The 22130-nt window shown below is 45.9% G+C and overlaps 1 protein-coding gene across 1 annotated transcript; it reads left to right on the top strand.

Annotated features, from left to right (window-relative positions):
* Nucleotides 1-3120: 3120 nt before the first annotated feature.
* Nucleotides 3121-13363, top strand: LOC311126212 (serine/threonine-protein phosphatase 6 regulatory ankyrin repeat subunit A-like; the record flags this gene model as incomplete). Its single annotated transcript, XM_084200226.1, has 21 exons — nucleotides 3121-3208; nucleotides 3635-3777; nucleotides 4014-4226; nucleotides 4614-4692; nucleotides 4936-5050; nucleotides 5325-5471; nucleotides 6504-6572; nucleotides 6915-7055; nucleotides 7658-7769; nucleotides 7986-8012; nucleotides 8189-8263; nucleotides 9157-9358; nucleotides 10009-10096; nucleotides 10319-10436; nucleotides 10660-10879; nucleotides 11735-11900; nucleotides 12114-12259; nucleotides 12386-12468; nucleotides 12563-12645; nucleotides 12774-12865; nucleotides 13071-13363. The coding sequence occupies 21 exons, from the start codon at nucleotides 3121-3123 to the stop codon at nucleotides 13361-13363; spliced, it is 2700 nt and encodes an 899-aa protein (XP_084056352.1).
* Nucleotides 13364-22130: the final 8767 nt, after the last annotated feature.

Raw genomic sequence — 22130 nt, forward strand, 5'->3', positions numbered from 1 at the left:
CCAGGCAGGCATAGGCTACTTTGTAGTTAACATTTACTTGCGAAGGTTTTGGGGAAAGCCATTCCTTCCCTACCAGAAGAAGGTTATCATTAGCATCATCGCTAACGGCTACACAAAGTGTAGACATACGCGCGCACCGCACACATGCACACAGACAGGGGCATTCCTGTGCCGTTTCAGAAAGTTCATGGAAATACGAATCACTGATGCATTTTGTTCATGTCTTATGATTGACTTGGGCAAATGAATGTGTTTTCTAACAAGTTGAATAGATTTAGTTGATTTCTTACTAAGTTCAATAAATGTTTGAATATTGTTGAATTTCGGTTTAATGTCTGGATTCCGTGATTCGGTCCGCAACGCTTATTTTATAGGGCCCTAGTCAATGAACTTGTCATAAATCAACATAGGATAACGATATTATAACCGCGATTGATAATAGACAGTACTGTGCAGCCGTCTTCATCGACCTGGCCAAGGCTTTCGACTCTGTCAACCACCGCATTCTTATTGGCAGACTAAATAGCCTTGGTTTCTCAAATGACTGCCTCGCCTGGTTCACCAACTACTTCTCAGATAGAGTTCAGTGTGTCAAATCGGAGGGCCTGTTGTCTGGACCTATGGCAGTCTCTATGGGGGTGCCACAGGGTTCAATTCTTGGGCCGACACTTTTCTCCGTGTATATCAATGATGTCGCTCTTGCTGCTGGTGACTCTCAGATCCACCTCTACGCAGACGACACCATTTTGTATACATCTGGCCCTTCATTGGACACTGTGTTAACAAACCTCCAAACGAGCTTCAATGCCATACAACACTCCTTCAGTAGCCTCCAACTGCTCTTAAACACTAGTAAAACTAAATGTATGCTTTTCAATCGAACGCTGCTGGCACCCGCCCTCCCGACTAGAATCACCACTCTCGACGGGTCTGACCTAGAGTATGTGGACAACTACAAATACCTAGGTGTCTGGTTAGACTGTAAACTCTCCTTCCAGACTCACATAAAGAATCTCCAATCCAAAGTTAAATCTAGAATCGGCTTCCTATTTCGCAAACAAAGCCTCCTTCACTCATGCTGCCAAACATGCCCTCGTAAAACTGACTATCCTACCGATCCTTGACTTCGGCGATGTCATTTACAAAATAGCCTCCAACACTCTACTCAGCAAACTGGATGTAGTCTATCACAGTGCCATCCGTTTTGTCTCCAAAGCCCCATACACTACCCACCACTGTGACCTGTACGCTCTTGTTGGCTGGTCCTCACTACATGTTTGTCGTCAAACCCACTGGCTCCAGGCCATCTATAAATCACTGCTAGGCAAATCCCCGCCTTATCTTAGCTCATTGGTCACCATAGCAGCACCCACCCGTAGTCTGCGCTCCAGCAGGTATATCTCACTGGTCATTCCCAAAGCCAACACCTCCTTTGGCCGCCATTCCTTCCAGTTCTCTGCTGCCAATGACTGGAACGAATTGCAAAAATCTCTGAAGCTGGAGACTCTTATCTCCCTCACTAACTTTAAGCATCAGTTGTCAGAGCACCTTACCGATCACTGCACCTGTACACAGCCCATCTGAAATTAGGCCACCCAACTACCTCATCCCTATATTGTTATTTATTTTGCTCTTTTGCACCCCGGTATCTCTATTTGCACATAATCTCTTGCACATCTAGCATTCCAGTGTTAATACTATTGTAATTATTTTGCACTATAGCCTATTTATTGCCTTACCTCCATAACTTGCTACATTTGCACACACTGTATATATATTTTCTGTTGTATTTTTGACTTTATGTTTTTTTACCCCAAATGTAACTCGGTGTTATTTTTATCGCACTGCTTTGCTTTATCTTGGCCAGGTCGCAGTTGTAAATGAGAACTTGTTCTCAACTGGCTTACCTGGTTAAATAAAGGTGAATTTTTTTTTTTTTTTTAATAAGTTTGCAAATGTGATGATGCATGGAATGCTTGATATATTCTTCATGGAGAAAATTAGCTTCCCCAAACTTGAGAGCAAGACTGGCCTAAACGCGCTAATGTTTTCCTTTGCTAATGTGCGTCCCGCCCCCCTGTCAGCTGTCAGTTTTGTCGATGACCACGTACATAAGACACGCCAATCACCGACACCTGAAGTTCCATGACCATCACAGCCCTAGTTGTATGCTTGAGTTTGTTCAGAGGAGGCTTTGAATAAAATCCGATCTGAGTGTGAAATGCCTTACTGAGGGTAAATGGAAGCTCCTCTTGTGCCCGGCTCAGCCTTATACAGTTTAAGGTACTTTACCGTATCCATTTCAGTAAGGCCAGATTGGCCAAATTCTACCCAAATATTGATGGTACATGTGACAGGTGTAAAAGCTCCTTGGTGGACTTGACCCACATGTTCTGGTCCTGTCCCCGTCTGGCAGATTATTTGTCCACTATTTAAAACCCTTTCTGAAGCATTTGATATAAAGTTGCAGCCTAGTGCAGAAATTGCTATTTTTGGAGTACCAAACAACAATCCTTCTCTGACCAATAGACAGCTAGATGCCATTGCCTTTGCCTCCCTGTTAGCCCGCAGAAGGATTTTATTGGATTGGAAATCTATCAATCCTCCCTTAGCCTCTCTTTGGCTCAAAGATCTGAAGCTGTTCCTAAAATGAGAAAAAATGAAGTTACCATTCGAGGGTCAACCAACTCATTTTATTCCTCCTGGGACCCGATGATATCCTATTTTGAACAGCTCCAAACACTTCCTCCAGATTAGTACTCTTGGCCCCACCTTGAGATTACTGCTATATAGGCCTATAAAATCACTTAATCACCTGAAATTGTTAGGCTATTACATTTTTGCTTGAAGTAACGTTGTTGTATACTTTTATTTTGTTTTCTGACATGTAAGTCAATTACTTTCCCTTTCTTTTTAAATGTGTTTGGAGGCATTCTGGGGGGAGGGGGAGGTCAAAGGGGGACTAAAAGGGGAGAAATGTACCATGTCTATGTTATCTTTCATTCATTGTGAATACAAAATATATAATTTTAAAGGGAAGGCTTTGAAGCCAGATTTAGCGGATTTTGCTGTTTAGTTTTCCTCAACCTGTGTTTTGTTTCTCTCTCCTCTCCCTGTTAGATGGTGAGGCTGCTTCTCTCCAGAGGAGCCAACATTAATGCCTTTGACAAGAAGGATCGCCGAGCAATCCACTGGGCTGCTTACATGGGTGATGAGTTTACCACATCATTTACATTCTGACTAATGTCCTTTATACCAATGAATGAATGAATGAATGGACTGTGTGTTAGTCTCACAGCTCAGCTGTATGAGCCACGTCTAGTGTGTTATTATGTCAGAATCATGTACTAAGTAGGTTGATTAGATGTTTTCAGTTGTACTAACATGATGTAGGTGTTGCTTATGGTGCTGTGTACCACTGTAAACTAATCTATCTCTCCCTCTCTCTGCCTATCTCTCTGTGTTTGTATCTCTGTTTCTCTCTTAACCCCCTTACTATCTCCCTCCCCTTCTCTCTCTCTCGCTCTCTCTCTCTCTCTCTCTCTCTCTCTCTCTCTCTCTCTCTCTCTCTCTCTCTCTCTCTCTCTCTCTCTCTCTCTCTCTATTTATCCCTCCCCCTCTCTCTCTACCATAGGGCACATTGAGGTGGTGAAACTGCTGGCCTCTCATGGATCAGAGGTGTCCTGTAAAGACAAGAAGGCCTACACCCCTCTCCACTCTGCAGCCTCCAGTGGAATGATCAGTGTGGTCAAGTACCTCCTGGACCTTGGAGTGGATGTGAGTCAACACGCATTCAAATGTGTAGTCACTGTTCAATTACAACTCAATGAAAATACAGAGCTCTAGTGGGTTGGCGAATGATTTCCTTTCAAGTAATGAAGAGATGGAGGTTGGAGCCAGTGTTTTGGGCCAGGGGGTTTTCAGAACCAAGTGACCTGATCAGGAATGTATTGTTTTGTTCCCCCCCCCCCCCCTCTCTCTCTCCACTCTTTTCCCTCCCTTGCTCCCTCCAGATAAATGAGCCCAATGGTTACGGTAACACCCCCCTCCACGTGGCATGCTACAACGGGCAGGACGTGGTGGTGAATGAGCTGATCGAGTGCGACGCCAACGTGAACCAGGTGAACGAGAAGGGTTTCGCCCCACTCCACTTCACGGCCGCCTTGCGCCATGGGGCGCTCTGCCTGGAGCTGCTGGTGGGCAACGGGGCCCTCGTCAACATCAAGGTGAGGAGACCGGATGACCAACACTGTGTCTGAACTAAATAACACCCTATTCCCTATGTAGTGCACTACTTTTGACCAGGGGCCCATAGAGCAAGGAGCCGTGGTGACACTGGCTGTGTCCCAAATGGCACCCTGTTCCCTTTATAAGTACACTACTTTGGTTCAAAAAGTAGTTCACTATGAAGAGAATAGGGTGCCATTTGGGACGCACACACTGACGCAGCACATGGCTTAGTATTTGGCCCTGGTCTACATTCAAATACCAATGGAATAGGCCTAACAATGCAAACTAAATGCAATCAAGCGCTCCTCCAATACGTGTTTGATTTTGCCTGTGGTCAGCAGCACAGACTGCCGTGTGAACCATCTTTGTCTTTCTATCTGCAGAGTAAAGATGGAAAGACCCCCCTCCACATGACGGCCATCCACGGACGCTTCTCCAGATCTCAAGCCATCATCCAGAATGGTGAGTCGCTGTGAATGCTCTCAACTGAATATATATGAACCAGTAGGCTCTTCAGCATTGTCTTTTGTCTTCAAACCATGATTCACTGGCACAGAGCAATGTTACTTGCAATGTGGTTGAACATGAAGCTTCATGAGGCCTCTAGGGTCAAGTGGTTGACGTGTGTGTGTGTCTGTGTGTGTGTCTGTGTGTGTGTGTGTGTGTGTCTGTGTGTGTGTGTCTGTGTGTGTGTGTGTTCTGTAGGTGCTGAGATCGACTGTGAAGAAAATAATGGAAACACACCCCTGCACATCTCTGCTCGCTACGGCCACGAGTTACTCATCAATACACTCATCACGAACGGAGCTGACACAGCCAAGTGAGAACACACACACACACAGTTTCCAGCAATAATGCAACATGCATCTGCAATTCTGTCATTGACCGAATTCCCGCTTGGAGACTATGCTCAACACATTGTGGTGTGTGGGGGGTTGAAAGACAGGGCATTGCAGCATGCTGATGTGTTGATCTGCTGTGGGGTTTAATGAGGACTGTGATGTGGTGCTGTTTCCAATCTTAGCTGAATCAACTGTAAGTCACTCTGGATAAGAGTGTCTGCTTAAAGTCTAAAATGTAAAAATGTGTTGCAGGCGAGGCGTCCATGGGATGTTCCGCCTCCACCTGGCTGCTCTCAGTGGGTTCTCTGACTGCTGTCGGAAGCTCCTCTCATCAGGCTTTGATATAGACACCCCTGACGACTTTGGAAGGACCTGTTTACATGCTGCAGCAGCTGGAGGGTGAGTGGACTGGTCCAGGCTTTACACCAAGGAATATTTAGTTCATGAACTGGAAAGCCACCAGAAAGAACAAACACATATTCACACTCTTACATTTCACATTGTTTAGCAGTATAAAAAAATCGTTTAGATCATTAGTGCGGTATCATTTCTGTATAATGTGGTTCCATGCCATGGTGGTATTGACTTGCGCTCTGGTCTAAATTGTCTTTATATCTTCTTGAAAGAGAAGAGAAACCTGCAAACTGCTCTTGCTAGTATCACTTTTTATTATTGCTTTTATTAGCATTATAAAAACAGTGATACTAGCAAGAGCAGTGTACGGGTTTCTCTTTTCTTTAAGATTCTCATTGTTACCATCCACCTGATAGCTCAGATGTGAAAGGGCCTTTCTGAACTTGATATCTTGTTACCATCCACCTGATAGCTCAGATGAACGAGAGCCTTTCTGAACTTGATATCTTGTTACCGTCCACCTGATAGCTCAGATGAACGAGAGCCTTTCTGAACTTGATATCTTGTTACCATCCACCTGATAGCTCAGATGTACGAGAGCCTTTCTGAACTTGATATCTTGTTACCATCCACCTGATAGCTCAGATGTGAAAGGGCCTTTCTGAACTTGATATCTTGTTACCATCCACCTGATAGCTCAGATGAACGAGAGCCTTTCTGAACTTGATATCTTGTTACCGTCCACCTGATAGCTCAGATGAACGAGAGCCTTTCTGAACTTGATATCTTGTTACCATCCACCTGATAGCTCAGATGTACGAGAGCCTTTCTGAACTTGATATCTTGTTACCATCCACCTGATAGCTCAGATGTACGAGAGCCTTTCTGAACTTGATATCTTGTTACCATCCACCTGATAGCTCAGATGAACGAGAGCCTTTCTGAACTTGATATCTTGTTACCATCCACCTGATAGCTCAGATGTACGAGAGCCTTTCTGAACTTGATATTTTGTTACCATCCACCTGATAGCTCAGATGTACGAGAGCCTTTCTGAACTTGATATCTTGTTACCAGGAACCTGGACTGTCTGAATCTGCTGCTCAACACAGGGGCAGACTTCAACAGAAAGGACAGCTTCGGAAGGTCTGTCTGTGGCATCAAATAACTTTCATATGTGATCTTTATGATAATGGGGAATATAGTATAGGGGCATATAGGAATTATTATGGGAAATATTGGGCGGCAGGTAGCCTAGCGGTTAAGAGCGTTGGGTCAGTAACCGAAAGGTTGCTGGTTCAAATCCCCTAGCTGACTAGGTGAAAAATCTATGTGCCCTGCAGAAAGGCACTTAACCCTAATTGCTCCTGTAAGTCGCACTGGATAAGAGTGTCTGCTAAATGACGTAAATGTAAAATGTAAATGTTATACAGCTCCAATAAGCTGTTTCTGTTGTTGATGTTGAATGGTTTCTGTGCGTTCTTCTAGGAGTCCTCTGCATTATGCGGCAGCCAATTGTAACTACCAGTGTCTGTTTGCCTTGGTGGGGTCTGGGGCCAGTGTGAACGATCTGGATAAAAGGGGTTGCACCCCGCTCCACTACGCTGCTGCCTCCGACACAGACGGAAAGTACGTCTCACACCTCTCTTACTGTTGTGTGTGTTGTGGTGCCATGACCTTTCACATTTCATTGTAGTCTGGAGAGTATGTTGTGGTGCCATGACCTTTCACATTTCACTGTAGTCTGGAGAGTATGTTGTGGTGCCATGACCTTTCACATTTCACTGTAGTCTGGAGAGTATGTTGTGGTGCCATGACCTTTCACATTTCACTGTAGTCTGGAGAGTATGTTGTGGTGCCATGACCTTTCACATTTCACTGTAGTCTGGAGAGTATGTTGTGGTGCCATGACCTTTCACATTTCACTGTAGTCTGGAGAGTATGTTGTGGTGCCATGACCTTTCACATTTCACTGTAGTCTGGAGAGTATGTTGTGGTGCCATGACCTTTCACATTTCACTGTAGTCTGGAGAGTATGTTGTGGTGCCATGACCTTTCACATTTCACTGTAGTCTAGAGTATGTTGTTGGTCGTGTTTGAATACATACTAGTGTTAAATCTGCAGTGTGAAAGCTTGGCCACGTCTCCTTTGGGAAAGTGTCTCTGCTTGCTTATCTGTCTGTCTTGATGTTGGTATAATGATTAGTGAACTCTTGACCTCTGACCTCTAGGTGTCTGGAATATTTGCTGCGAAACGACGCTAACCCAGGGATCAGGGACAATCAGGGCTACAACGCAGTCCATTACGCGTCTGCGTACGGACACCGCCTCTGTCTGGAGCTGGTGAGTCAGAACCACAGGGGACTAGACGCCCTGCATTCACAGACCATTTTGTCTGCGTCCCAAATGGATGTAGGGCCCATAGGGCTCTGGTCAAAAGTAATGCACTATATAGGGAATAGGGTGCCATTTGGGACAGACGTTGATATTCAGTAGGTTTTAAGGTGTGGTTGCATGTTTGTCGTGGCCGCATCGTCACTCTTGATGTTCTTTTTCCAGATTGCAAGTGAAACACCTTTAGATGTGGTAAGTACCAGTTGGTTACTTTTCCTCACACTAGCTTGTTTAAGATACGAATGCAACACCCCAGTATGTCTGCAGGGGCTGGTCACTGAGATTTACAACATGAAACATGCTACTAGACTAACCTTCAAAGTAAATATGTTACAAGTCTAAACTGGCCCGTCCTTGTCTTTCCCCAGCTAATGGAAACCTCAGGGACAGACATCCTGAACGACTCTGATGTCAGAGCTCCCATCAGCCCCCTACACTTAGCTGTGAGTAAAGCCTACCTGCTCCTGTAGGGGTCTCGCCACATGACAAATGGCACCCTATTCCCTATTTAGTGCACTACTTTTGACCAGAGCCTTATGGGCCCAGATCAAAAGTACTGCACTACATGGGAAATAGGGTGCTATCTGGGATGCAGGCATGGTGTTGTTTTTCCACGAAAAGTTGATTGTCCAGACACTCACACACCATGTTCCTATCTGTTCCTGATTAGTGTAAAATACATGCATATTTTGACACGGTGATGATGAGGATGATTTCCTTATTTTGCCATTTGAGTTAATCAACCTCCAACAGAGGAGAAGTAGAGTGTTTGTTTCTAAATCTCACGCTTGGCAGGGACCTTCGATGTTGATGCTGGGCGGGAGAAAAAATGGGCACCCGATTTGAGAGACACTGGTCTACTTTAGGGGTCTAGGACTGTTTCTGTTCAGGCATACCACTGGTCTACTATAGGACATTGATTATATTAAGAGTGTATTTCTGTTCAGGCATACCACTGGTCTACTATAGGACATTGATTATATTAGGAGTGTATATCTGTTCAGGCATACCACTGGTCTACTATAGGACATTGATTATATTAGGAGTGTATTTCTGTTCAGGCGTACCACTGGTCTACTATAGGACATTGATTATATTAGGAGTGTATATCTGTTCTGGCATACCACTGGTCTACTATAGGACATTGATTATATTAGGAGTGTATATCTGTTCAGGCATACCACTGGTCTACTATAGGACATTGATTATATTAGGAGTGTATTTCTGTTCAGGCATACCACTGGTCTACTATAGGACATTGATTATATTAGGAGTGTATATCTGTTCAGGCATACCACTGGACTTTGCTTCAGACTGTGTGTTTGTTTCCATTCAGGCGTACCACGGCCACCACCATGCTATGGAGGTCCTGGTTCAGTCTCTGCTGGATCTAGACGTGAGGAACAGCCAGGGGCGCACCCCTCTGGACCTGGCTGCCTTTAAAGGCCATGTGGAGTGTGTTGACGTCCTCATCAACCAGGGAGCCTCCATCCTGGTTAAAGACTTCACCCTGAAGAGGACCCCCATCCACGCTGCAGGTACGCATAGGATATCACGTAAGACTTAGAGATTCTGTAATTCAAAAGTTTTCCTTACCAAGATGGACATTTGTTTGGTCATGTTGCTAGGACGCCAATGTCCACTCTAGGGATATTATATAGCATAGTGTGAAAATGCCCACTACACACTGATCTAAGGTCATTTTTTGTCATTATTGCTGAGGATCTGGGGAGGGTAAGCTGATCCTAGATCAGTGCACAGGGGGACTTCTATCCAGAGCCAGGTACACAGCTAGCAGGTGACAGGCTTCGAGGGCCTCAGCCCCAAAATGTTTTATTATCTGCTGTGTTAACATCATGAGGATGTCATCTACCAATACCACTGTTCTAGAAATCTGTCTGTTCATGTGAAGGTAATAGTCGTCCAGCAATCAGCTCATATCCTCTCTGTTTAGCCTCCTCTAGCTACCAACGGTCAATCATCTCACATTCTTATATCCTCTCTGTTTATCCTCCTCTAGCTACCAACGGTCATTCATCTCACATTCTTATATCCTCTCTGTTTAGCCTCCTCTAGCTACCAACGGTCAATCATCTCACATTCTTATATCCTCTCTGTTTATCCTCCTCTAGCTACCAACGGTCATTCATCTCACATTCTTATATCCTCTCTGTTTATCCTACTCTAGCTACCAACGGTCATTCGGAGTGTTTGCGTTTGCTGATTGGAAATGCTGACCTCCAGAGTGCAGTGGACGTTCAAGACGGGAATGGACAGTAAGTCAATTGGGTTTTGGATACAATTCCTGAAATAAAGAGATTTTGACACTAGTTCTACGTCCCAAATGGCACCCTATGCCCTACTTGGTGCACTACTTTAAACCAGAACCCTATGGGCTCGGGTCAAAAGTAGTGTACCATATAGGGAATAGGTTGCCATTTGGGACTCAGCCTGGTTATTACCAGTTTGTAATATGACCTTGTTGTCTTGTGTATCAGAACCCCTCTGATGCTGTCAGTGCTGAGCGGACACACAGACTGTGTGTACTCACTACTCAACAAGGGAGCCAGCGTAGAAGCCAAAGACAAGTGGGGCAGAACAGCGCTACACAGAGGGGTGAGGAGGAGAGCTGGCTGTATACGCTCACACACAGAAAGAGACGGGGAGGCTCAAATATACATATTATCTTCAGAAAAGTAGTTGTCCATGGGTAGTGGTGTATTCATCCCTGTAGGGGGACCTGCCTCCAGACATCATTTGTAATAATTGATGATTCATTATTATATCATTGATTATTAGTTATTCAAATCCATTCTTGTCTCCCTGCCCTTCCTCCCAGGCGTTGACGGGTCATGAGGAGTGTGTGGAGGCCCTGCTGCAGCACAGCGCCAGCTTCCTGGTTCGGGACTGTAAGGGGCGGACCCCTGTCCACCTGGCGGCGGAATCCGGACACATCGGGGTGCTGGGGGGACTCCTACACGCCGCCCAGTCAGTGGAGACCCTCCCCGTCATCACAGACAACCAGGGCTACACGCCACTACACTGGGCCTGCTACAACGGTACGTACTGGACTAACGGAACACTAGATATTTTCTGATTTTCTCTCTTCAGCACCGTAAACATGTCCCTGAATTAGGCAGGCCATACAACTAGGGGTGTAACTATTCGATTTGTATCACGATTCGTGGTTGTCGATACGATTCAAGGACGATATTGGTTCATTTAGAACGATACGATCCGAAACGATTCAGTGACTTGAAATCGATTCAGTAACCTTTTAGCCAAAAATTCAACCAGTGTGACTGAAATAAATACCTGGATACTGGACAGTGCAGGTGAAGTTTCCTAGATTCCTGTTTCTTGTAAGGACCGCAATGGTGGCTTGATAATTTCTCGCTCGTCGGCTTCTCCTCTGTCGTCCGCCATGCTATGTTTTGTTGTCTTTGCGCCTTTGCGCTGCTGCTGGCGTGGGGCGATGACGTCACGGATAGGCAGACTGAATCGAGTAATGTTTAAAGCCTTTATCATTAAAAGTGCTAAGAAAAAACATCCATATAAAGTCTGACGTGCTTAAATCCAATGGGTTATTTCCTAGAATCGATACAATCGATTTATTACATTTTAAAACGATGTTAGAGTGATATATGTTGTCCAAAAGGCCAACTCACCGAGCACAGATCGATGTAGTTGGATCATAGGAATATAAATCGATACATCGATGTAGTAGATGGATCGTTACACCCCTACATACAACGGTACGTACTGACTAACTGGACTGTAGCTCTGTTCTCTCCTCCATGAAGTGTACACTCATTCACTCCCTCTTGTGGCTTGAAAAGCATTCGATTGGTGTGGACGGAGCCATGTGGGGGAATGAACAAGACTACAACAGAATTAGGGGTTATGACTCTCAGTGGAGGACCTTACACTGAAACAGGACTTTGTCATAGCATATGTCACCGAGGGCAACTCGTTCAGCCCCCTCCACTGTGCTGTGATCAATGACAACGAGGGGGCTGCAGAGATGCTGATTGACACTCTGGGGCCGGCCATTGTCAACGCCACTGACACCAAGAACCGGTAACTACAGCACATGACAAAGTCCTTTTCTTCTGGAGAATAATGTTGTCTTGGGAATAAAATGACCTCTGGGGTTGGATGAGGGATTGTAGATTACTTTTAATACATCTATTAGTGATTTTATATTTCTATGGTATAAACAGGGTTAATTGAACAAACTTGTTTATAACAGTCCTACATGATATCGGTGAAATAAGTTTCCTCTCTCTCCAGGACCCCCCTGCATGCGGCGGCTTTCACGGACCACGTGGAGTGTCTTCAGCTGCTGCTAGGCCACAACGCCCAGGTCAACTCCCCCGATGCCTCCGGGAAGACCTCCCTCATGATGGCTGCTGAGAACGGACAAACCAACGCTGTCGGTACGCAGCCCCCTCTCCTCCGCTTTGCCTCGCCCAGCCGGCTTAAGTTCAACATGTCTGTTTTACATTTTAATAAGTCGCTTCATTTCCTAATTGAGTTTCTTTATGTTTCTCTGTCTGTGTCAGAGCTGTTGGTGAGCAGTGCCAAAGCAGAGCTCACCCTGCAGGATGCAGTCAAGAACACTGCTCTTCATCTGGCCTGCAGTAAGGTGAGCATCCCCACATGAAGATGACGTTCATCTGAACAGTTGGCTCTCTCTGGTTGAAATTTTGGTCTGACATGTTTGACTCTGGTTTTTAAAGGGGCATGAAACCAGTGCTTTGTTGATATTGGAGAAGATTACAGACAGGAACCTAATCAACTCGACTAACGCAGCCTTACAGACGTACGTATGGTTCAGCTGTATTAATTGGGCCAGAAGAATTAGAAGAAGTGCACTATATAGGGAATAGTCTGGCATTTGGGAGGTATCCTCATTTGCTGCTGGCTAATCTGACGGTACTTTCTCCTCAGGCCGTTACACGTTGCAGCCAGAAATGGTCTGACGGTGGTGGTTCAGGAGCTACTAGTGAAGGGTGCTAGCGTGCTAGCAGTCGATGACAATGGTAAGATCCATAACGCTAACACCGTTTTCTTCTGTACTTCTCTTCTCAATGTGTCCACAAATGTTTCTCTCTAGTCCACTGCTTGGTTATTGTCTTAACTTTGTATCTCCTAGCCTGCTGTTATTTCATGTTTTTCACCAAAAGTGTTATAGTAAACGGTGATGCTCCTGAAGTGACCCTCTGCTGTTCTGTTTGAACCCCTCAGGTTACACGCCTGCCTTGGCCTGCGCCCCCAACAAAGACGTGGCGGACTGCCTGGCGCTGATCCTGGCCACCATGATGCCCGTGTCCCCCTGCAACCCGGCGCCCAGCCTGTCCTTCAGTGCCATTAACCACTACACCACCAGCCCCTCCAAGAGTGTGACCTTCGACAGCCTGCCCGTGCTGCGCAGCGAGCACAGCTCCTACTGCAGCTTCAACAACATCGGCCACCGCGACCACGATGGAGGCTTCTACAAGGATGAGGAACTCAACGACTCAGACTCAGAGACATACTGAGGGGGGTGGTGGTCGCTGCCCAGGAGGGGAGCCAAGGGTAGGCGGATGGACAGTGAAGTGGGGCAGAGGCCACAAACAAATCCACACATACACACCGTGTCTTAAATCACCACAGCCAGCTTTGGGAGGGCACGAGCCGAGACAGTCCGCACAGGAGCCTTAAGAGTCCTGCAGATGGAGAGAGAGAAATGGAGGGAGGGAGGGAGAGGGGGAGGCACAACAGGCTGGCTGGCCACACTCATCCTCTCGTACCACCAGGTGTCCTTCCAGCAGATACTGGACTTCAGAGGAACTGCTGCTGCTATACCCCACCTTTACCTTTACCCACAAAGGTCCTAAACGGTAGAAACTGTCCAGCCAACAGACAGACGGACACCTTATGACGGCAATAACCTGTAGTCCAAGGGGATAGTAGCACTTCACTGAGTGAAAAACAGACATGGACCAAAAGATGTGGAAGAAGCCTTTTCAAAACCTGTTTTGACAGTAGAAATGGGATTGAGCGTTTTGGCCTGAGAAAAAACATAAGGAGTGATGTTTCATTTAAGTTTTATGAGAGTGATGGTCATGTTTATCCGCACACTAAGACAGTCAGAACGCACCTAGCCTCTTGTCTGTAATCCATGTGGGAGGAGGGGAAATCATTTATTTTTTATGAACAAACATTTTAATAATATCATTCATGTCTTAAGCTCCTGGCCCTCTGTGGGAACCAAAAAATCGTAGTATTTGCTCTCATGAGTAATTTCAAAGAATTTCCATCCCCAATGGCACCCTATTCCCTTTATAGTACACTACTTTTGACCAGGGCCATAGGGTTCTGGTCAAAAGTAGTGTACTCTATAAAGAATAGGGTGCCATTTAGATTTTGCATTTGTATGTGAGCGACAGGACTTTTTACATTTGCGTTATTAAACCTACCTGTCCTTTGCCCTCTAGAAAATATTTTAGAAAGTAAATTATTAATTCATATATTCTTTCTTGTGATATTTATGTCATCATTTTGTGCCTTCTTTAGTTACTGAGGGGAGGTTAGGAGAGTAGGGGCAGCTGTATGAGCGAAAACAATGATGCACACTAAGTACTACAACGTTTGTGAAAAGCACTGATACTATTCCGAGGCATACGAGGGGGAAAACATGCCTCCCTTGGAGAGGAGAAACACTGTAAACCAATGGTTTTGTCTCTTTTTTAAAATAATTTAAACTGGAAATATGTACAATACATATGCTATGTTCGTCAAATCAGGATCAGGAGGTTCACAGGTTTTTTCGTGTCCTTTTTTTCTTTAAAAGGATGAAACTAGCATGTACATATGAAATAGTGACTGAATCGAAACTCCCATGAATTCTTTCAGTATCTGAAGATTGCTGTATATTTTATGAGTAATAAAATAAAGAAATGAGTTATGTTATTTAATAATGAACTATGGGTTATCTGTTTTATGTGACAACCGCAGTATCAATTTCTAGGTGACAGTGGTGCTAATCCCAAAAGAAAGGCTACATACAACAAGGAACAAGAAGTCTATTGGCAAAGTGATGAATATTGCATGTACCTTGGCCTAACGGTGTGGGTTATGTATTTTATTTTTCATGGCGTCCTCAACATTACAGTTTTAAGGGCAACTATAGCCTAAATTTGTTTACAACTCGCAGGATTTCCATACATGAGCTTTCAACAACACAGAGTGTTGCATCAGCACGAGATCGAAAGTGCGTCAAATCTGTACAGGTCATTGTTACGTCATCACTGATAAACGTTGAAACTGATGAAAAACCGCTGGAGCAGTTCAGTCTAAACCTCCCTAGTGCTGGAGGATTGCGTTTGTTTTCGCTCTGGATGCGCGTTCATTTTGGCAAGGAAATGTGCTGATTTTGCAAGGAGATGGAGAATAAAGAGTTCAAGGTAGGCATGTTATTTATTTTTAAATCTTCAATTATATTAATTACTGTGGATTAAATATTGTTTAACAAATGAAATAATGTGCTATTCATGCTGTAATATCAAACTAGAAAGTCTATGGCCGGGGAGTCATGAGAGTTGGCTAAAGGTACAGTAGGGTCAAATGGGGGTCAAAGGTTATGACAGCACCTTCATGAATTCGTCCAAAATGGCACCCTATTCCCTATGTAGGCTAGTGTACTACTTTTGACCAGGAGCCATAGAAGGGTTGGCTGACGTCACGAAAATGATGCTCGCGCATCGATGGCCGGAAGTCGTGTATCTTGTTATGATTCTGAACCTCAGCTAACAACAAGCTGCCATGTGGGGAATCGTAGCTCTGTGGCATGTTTCAGCTTGTTGTATGGTGTTATTGATACCATGTCTTGTTTTGAGGTGTTTTGACTGATATCATGTCTATGCAATGACTCAAATTCGCTACCTAGCTAACCAACAACAACTGTAACAATGTATTTGAGACGAGTTCATTGTTCAAATGTATTTATGTTTGCATTAAACATTTAGAGACTAAATATAGTTTACATGTTGTCAACAGTCTAAGTCAAACCCTGTCTATTTTGCCCCATAGTTGCATGCCAGTTTTGTTGCTTAACAACCAACCCCTCTATAGAGTCCCACAGTGGAGGTGTGATAATACCCATAAAACCTAGCGGTCAAACAGGGACATGGTTCCAATCGTTTTTCCACCATTCATTTTTCCCATAGCCGATTTTAGAAACACATAAAATAAGGGCTGTATTTCGTGTAGGCTTACCCTGGCGTGACGTTTTTGTAACTATGTCAATCTCTCTCGGACAAGTTGACTTTTATCAGTATATTTACATTTTACATTTATATCATTTAGCAGACGCTCTTATCCAGAGCGACTTACAATGGTGCATTCAACAATTGGTGCATTCAACTTATGATAGCCAGTGGGACAACCACTTATTTTTCTTATTTTTTTTTTTATGGGGGGGAGGGGGGGGTAGAAGGATTACTTTATACTATTCCAGGTATTCCTTAAAGAGGTAGGGTTTCAAGTGTCTCCGGAAGGTGGTCAGTGACTCCGCTGTCCTGGCGTCGTGGGGGAGCTTGTTCCACCATTGGGGTGCCAGAGCCTGAAGGTAAGGAGGTGCCGTTCCCCTCACAGCTCCGTAGGCAAGCACCATGGTCTTGTAGTAGATGCGAGCCTCAACTGAGCGGGGTGACATGAGAGAACTTGGGAAGGTCGAACACCAGACGGGCTGCGGCGTTCTGGATAAGTTGTAGGGGTTTAATGGCACAGGCAGGGAGCCCAGCCAACAGCGAGTTGCAGTAATCAAGACGGGAGATGACATGTGCCTGGATTAGGAACTGTGCCGCTTTCTGTGTAAGGTAGGGTCGTACTCTGCAAATGTTGTAGAGCATGAACCTGCAGGATCGGGTCACCGTTTTGATGTTAGCAGAGAATGACAGGGTGTTGTCCAGGGTCACGCCAAGGCTCTTTGCACTCTGGGAGGAGGACACAATGGAGTTGTCAACCGTGATGGCGAGATCATGGAACGGGCAGTCCTTCCCAGGGATGAAGAGCAGCTCCGTCTTGCAGAGGTTCAGCTTGAGGTGGTGATCCGACATCCACACTGATATGTCTGCCAGACATGCAGAGATGCGATTCGCCACCTGGTTATCAGAAGGGGGAAAGGAGAAAATTAATTGTGTGTTGTCTGCGTAGCAATGATAGGAGAGACCATGTGAGGATATGACAGAGCCAAGTGACTTGGTGTATAGAGAGAATAGGAGAGGGCCTAGAACTGAGCCCTGGGGGACACCAGTGGTGAGAGCACATGGTGCGGAGACAGATTCTCGCCACGCTACCTGGTAGGAGCGACCTGTCAGGTAGGACGCAATCCAAGAGTGAGCAGCGCCGGAGATGCCCAACTCGGAGAGGGTGGAGAGGAGGATCTGATGGTTTACAGTATCAAAGGCAGCGGATAGGTCTAGAAGGATAAGAGCAGAGGAGAGAGAGTTAGCTTTAGCAGTGCGGAGAGCCTCCATGACACAGAGAAGAGCAGTCTCAGTTGAATGACCAGTCTTGAAACCTGACTGGTTTGGATCAAGAAGGTCATTCTGAGAGTGATAGCAGGAGAGTTGGCTAGAGACGGCACGCTCAAGAGATTTGGAGAGAAAAGAAAGAAGGGATACTTACTTGTCTGTAGTTGTTGACATCGGAGGGATCGAGTGTAGGTTTTTTGAGGAGGGGTGCAACTCTCGCTCTCTTGAAGACGGAAGGGACATGGCCAGCGGTCAAGGATGAGTTGATGAGCGAGGTGAGGTGAGGTGAGGTAAGGGAGAAGGTCTCCGGAAATGGTCTGGAGAAGAGAGGAGGGGATAGGGTCAAGCGGGCAGGTTGTTGGGCGGCCGGCCGTCACAAGTCGCAAGATTTCATCTGGAGAGAGAGGGGAGAAAAAAGTCAAAGCATAGGGTAGGGCAGTGTGAGCAGGACCAGCGGTGTCATTTCACTTAATAAATGAGGATCGGATGTCGTCAACCTTCTTTTCAAAATGGTTGACGAAGTCATCCACAGAGAGGGAGGAGGGTGGGGGAGGAGGATTCAGCAGGGAGGAGAAGGTGGCAAAGAGCTTCCTAGGGTTAGAGGCATAGGTTTGAAATTTAGAGTGGTAGAAAGTGGCTTTAGCAGCGGAAACAGAGGAAGAGAATGTAGAGAGGAGGGAGTGAAAAGATGACAGGTCCGCAGGGAGTCTAGTTTTCCTCCATTTCCGCTCGGCTGCCCGGAGCCCTCTTCTGTGAGCTCGCAATGAGTCGTCAAGCCACGGAGCAGGAGGGGAGGACCGAGCCGGCCGGGAGGATAGGGGACATAGAGAGTCAAAAGATGCAGAAAGGGAGGAGAGGAGGGTTGAGGAGGCAGAATCAGGAGATCGGAGGGAGAAGGATTTAGCAGAGGGAAGAGATGATAGGATGGAAGAGGAGAGAGTAGCGGGAGAGAGAGAGCGAAGGTTGTGATGGCACATTACCATCTGAGTAGGGGCAGAGTGAGTAGTGTTGGAGGAGAGCGAGAGAGAAAAGGATACAAAGTAGTGGTCGGAGACTTGGAGGGGAGTTGCAGTGAGATTAGTAGAAGAACAGCATCTAGTAAAGATGAGGTCAAGCGTATTGCCTGCCTTGTGAGTAGGGGGGGACGGTGAGAGGGTGAGGTCAAAAGAGGAAAGGAGTGGAAAGAAGGAGGCAGAGAGAAATGAGGCAGAGACGTAGGGAGGTTAAAGTCACCCAGAACTGTGAGGGGTGAGCCATCCTCAGGAAAGGAACTTATCAAGGCGTCAAGCTCATTGATGAACTCTCCAAGGGAACCTGGAGGGCGATAAATGACAAGGATGTTAAGCTTGAATGGGCTAGTGATGTGACAGCATGGAATTCAAATGAGGAGATAGACAGATGGGTCAGGGGAAAAAGAGAGAATGTCCACTTTGGAGAGATGAGGATTCCTGTGCCACCGCCGCGCCGACCAGATGCTCTCGGGGTATGCGAGAACACATGGTTAGACGAGGAAAGAGCAGTAGGAGTAGCAGTGTTTTCTGTGGTAATCCATGTTTCCGTCAGCGCCAAGAAGTCGAGGGACTGGAGGGTAGCATAGGCTGAGATTAACTCTGCCTTGTTGGCTGCAGAACGGCAGTTCCAGAGGCTGCCAGACCACTAGGTTTTATGGGTATTATGACTCATACTGTGGGACTCTATAGGGCTCCAGCCAAAAGAAGTGCACTATATTGGAACTAGGGTGCTATTTCGGACACAAGCATAGATATGATGCATTATTATGTGACCATAGAAATAGAATCACTAGAAAGGATAGAGCCTCTGACCTTGGCAATTTGACTGGTAAACTGAACTGCACACCTGATATGATGTTCTGGTGATTATATTTCTCTGAATATGATGCATTATGATGTGACAATGAGAGTTGGGTTAATGGTGCTCTCAAGGCAACTGGGAACTCGAAAAAAATAACTAGGTCAAATCATGACGTCCGTGATCTTCAGGTCGTAAAGTCGGAGCTCTAGAAAGATGCCAGAGTTTCCGACTTGGAATTCCTTTTTACATTTTGTGGTGGTTATTTTATCCCCTTTTTCTCCCCAATTTTTCGTGATATCCAATTGGTAGTTACGATCTTGTTACGATCTTGTCTCATCGCTGCAACTCCCCAGCGGGCTCGGGAGAGGTGAAGGTTGAGTCAGGCGTCCTCCAAAACATGACCCGCCAAGCCGCGCTGCTTCCGACTTGGAATTCCGAGTTGGATGACTGTTCAAAACGATTTTTCCCAGTCGGAGCTTGTTTTTTTTTCCTATTTCCCAGTTGTCTTGAACGCACTGAAGTCGGAAGTCAGAGATTTCCCAGTTGTTTTGAACACGGCAAAAGGCGACACAGTAGGTGACATCTAAACATGACTTTGTGCTGTCTTTCAGAGGTCAGAGGTCAATGGGAATGACCTCACCCTCATAGACCTGGATGACCCCATCAATGAAGCTGATGTTATGAAGGAAGTCAGGTAAGTGATTTACACTAATGACACATTTGTGACTGGTTACAGGATCACATAGGCCTACAGATACAGATTCAGTAGTAGGTCAAAGGTCACCGCCTATGGAGAGGTAGGCCCAGAGCCATGTATTTAGAGAGTTGGGACATTGAGATATAAACTCAGCAAAAAAAGAAACGTCCTCTCACTGTCAACTGCGTTTATTTTCAGCAAACTGAACGTGTAAATAACGCATCTCCCGAGTGGCGCAGTGTTCTAAGGCACTGCATCGCAGTGCTAGCTGTGCCACTAGAGATCCTGGTTCGAATCCAGGCTCTGTCGTAGCCGGCCGCGACCGGGAGACCCATGGGGCGGCGCACAATTGGCACAGCGTCGTCCAGGGTAGGGGAGGGAATGGCCGGCAGGGATGTAGCTCAGTTGGTAGAGCATGGCGTTTGCAACGCCAGGGTTGTGGGTTCGATTCCCACGGGGGGGCAGTATGAAAAAAAAATATATATATATATAAAAAAAGAATAAAAATAAAATAAACAAATAAAACAATGTATGCACTCACTAACTGTAAGTCGCTCTGTAGCTCAACTGGTAGAGCACGGCGCTTTGTAACGCCAAGGTAGTGGGTTCGATCCCCGGGACCACCCATACACAAAAATGTATGCACGCATGACTGTAAGTCGCTTTGGATAAAAGCGTCTGCTAAATGGCATATTATATTATTATTATTATAAGAGCGTCTGCTAAATGACTAAAATGTAAAAATGTAATGTAAATATTTGTATGAACATAACAAGATTCAACAACTGAGACATAAACTGAACAAGTTCCACAGACGTGTGACTAACAGAACAAAGGGGGGGGTCAAAATCTAAAGTAACAGTATCTGGTGTGGCCACCAGCTGCATTAAGTACTGCAGTGCATCTCCTCCTCATGGACTGCACCAGATTTGCCAGTTCTTGCTGTGATATGTTACCCCCTCGTCCACCAAGGCACCTGCAAGTTCCCAGACATTTCTGGGGGGAATGGCTAAATCCTAGCCCTCACCCTCCGATCCAACAGATCCAGGCTCTTCATGGCAGAACACTGACATTCCTGTCTTGCAGGAAATCACGCACAGAACGAGCAGTATGGCTGGTGGCATTGTCATGCTGGAGGGTCATGTCAGGATGAGCCTGCAGGAAGGGTACCACATGAGGGAGGAGGATGTCTTCCCTGTAACGCACAGCGTTGAGATTTCCTGCAATGACAACAAGCGTAGTCCGATGATGCTGTGACACACCGCCCAAGACCATGACGGACCATCCACCTCCAAATCGATCCCGCTCCAGAGTACAGGCCTTGGTGTATCGCTCATTCCTTCGACGATAAACACGAATCCGACCATCACCCCTGGTGAGACAAAACCGCGACTCGTCAGTGAAGAGCACTTTTTTGCCAGTCCTGTCTGGTCCAGCGACGGTGTGTTTGTGCCCATAGGCGACGTTGTTGCCGGTGATGTCTGGTGAGGACTTGCCTTACAACAGGCCTACAAGCCCTCAGTCCAGCCTCTCTCAGCCTATTACGGACAGTCTGAGCACTGATGGAGGGATTGTGCGTTCCTGGTGTAACTCGGGCAGTTGTTGTTGCCATCCTGTACCTGTCCCGCAGGATGTTCCGATCCTGTGCAGATGTTGTTACACGTGGTCTGCCACTGCGAGGATGATCAGCTGTCCGTCCTGTCTCCCTGTAGCTCTGTCTTAGGCGTCTCACAGTACGGACATTGCAATTTATTGCCCTGGCCACATCTGCAGTCCTCATGCCTCCTTGCAGCATGCCTAAGGCACGTTCACGCAGATGAGCAGGGACCCTGGGCATTTTTCTTTTGGTGTTTTTCAGAGTCAGTAGAAAGGCCTCTTTAGGGTCCTACGTTTTCATAACTACCGTCTGTAAGCTGTTAGTGTCTTAATGACCGTTGCACAGGTGCATGTTCATTAATTGTTTATGGTTCATTGAACAACATTTTACATTTTAGTCATTTAGCAGACACTCTTATCCAGAGCGACTTACAGTTAGTGAGTGCATACATTTTCATACTGGCCCCCCGTGGGAAACAAACCCACAACCCTGGCGTTGCAAGCGCCATGCTCTACCAACTGAGCTACAGGGGACTAGCATGGGAAACAGTGTTTAAACCCTTTACAATGAAGATCTGTGAAGATATTTGGATTTTTACGAATTATCTTTGAAAGATCCTGAAAAAGGGACGTTTTCTTTTTTTGCTGAGTTTATGTATACATTACATGACACAGTAGATATCC

This window comes from Coregonus lavaretus (assembly GCF_964263955.1).
Source record: "Coregonus lavaretus genome assembly, contig: HAP1_SCAFFOLD_398, whole genome shotgun sequence".
In the NCBI taxonomy this organism is placed as follows: domain Eukaryota; kingdom Metazoa; phylum Chordata; class Actinopteri; order Salmoniformes; family Salmonidae; genus Coregonus; species Coregonus lavaretus.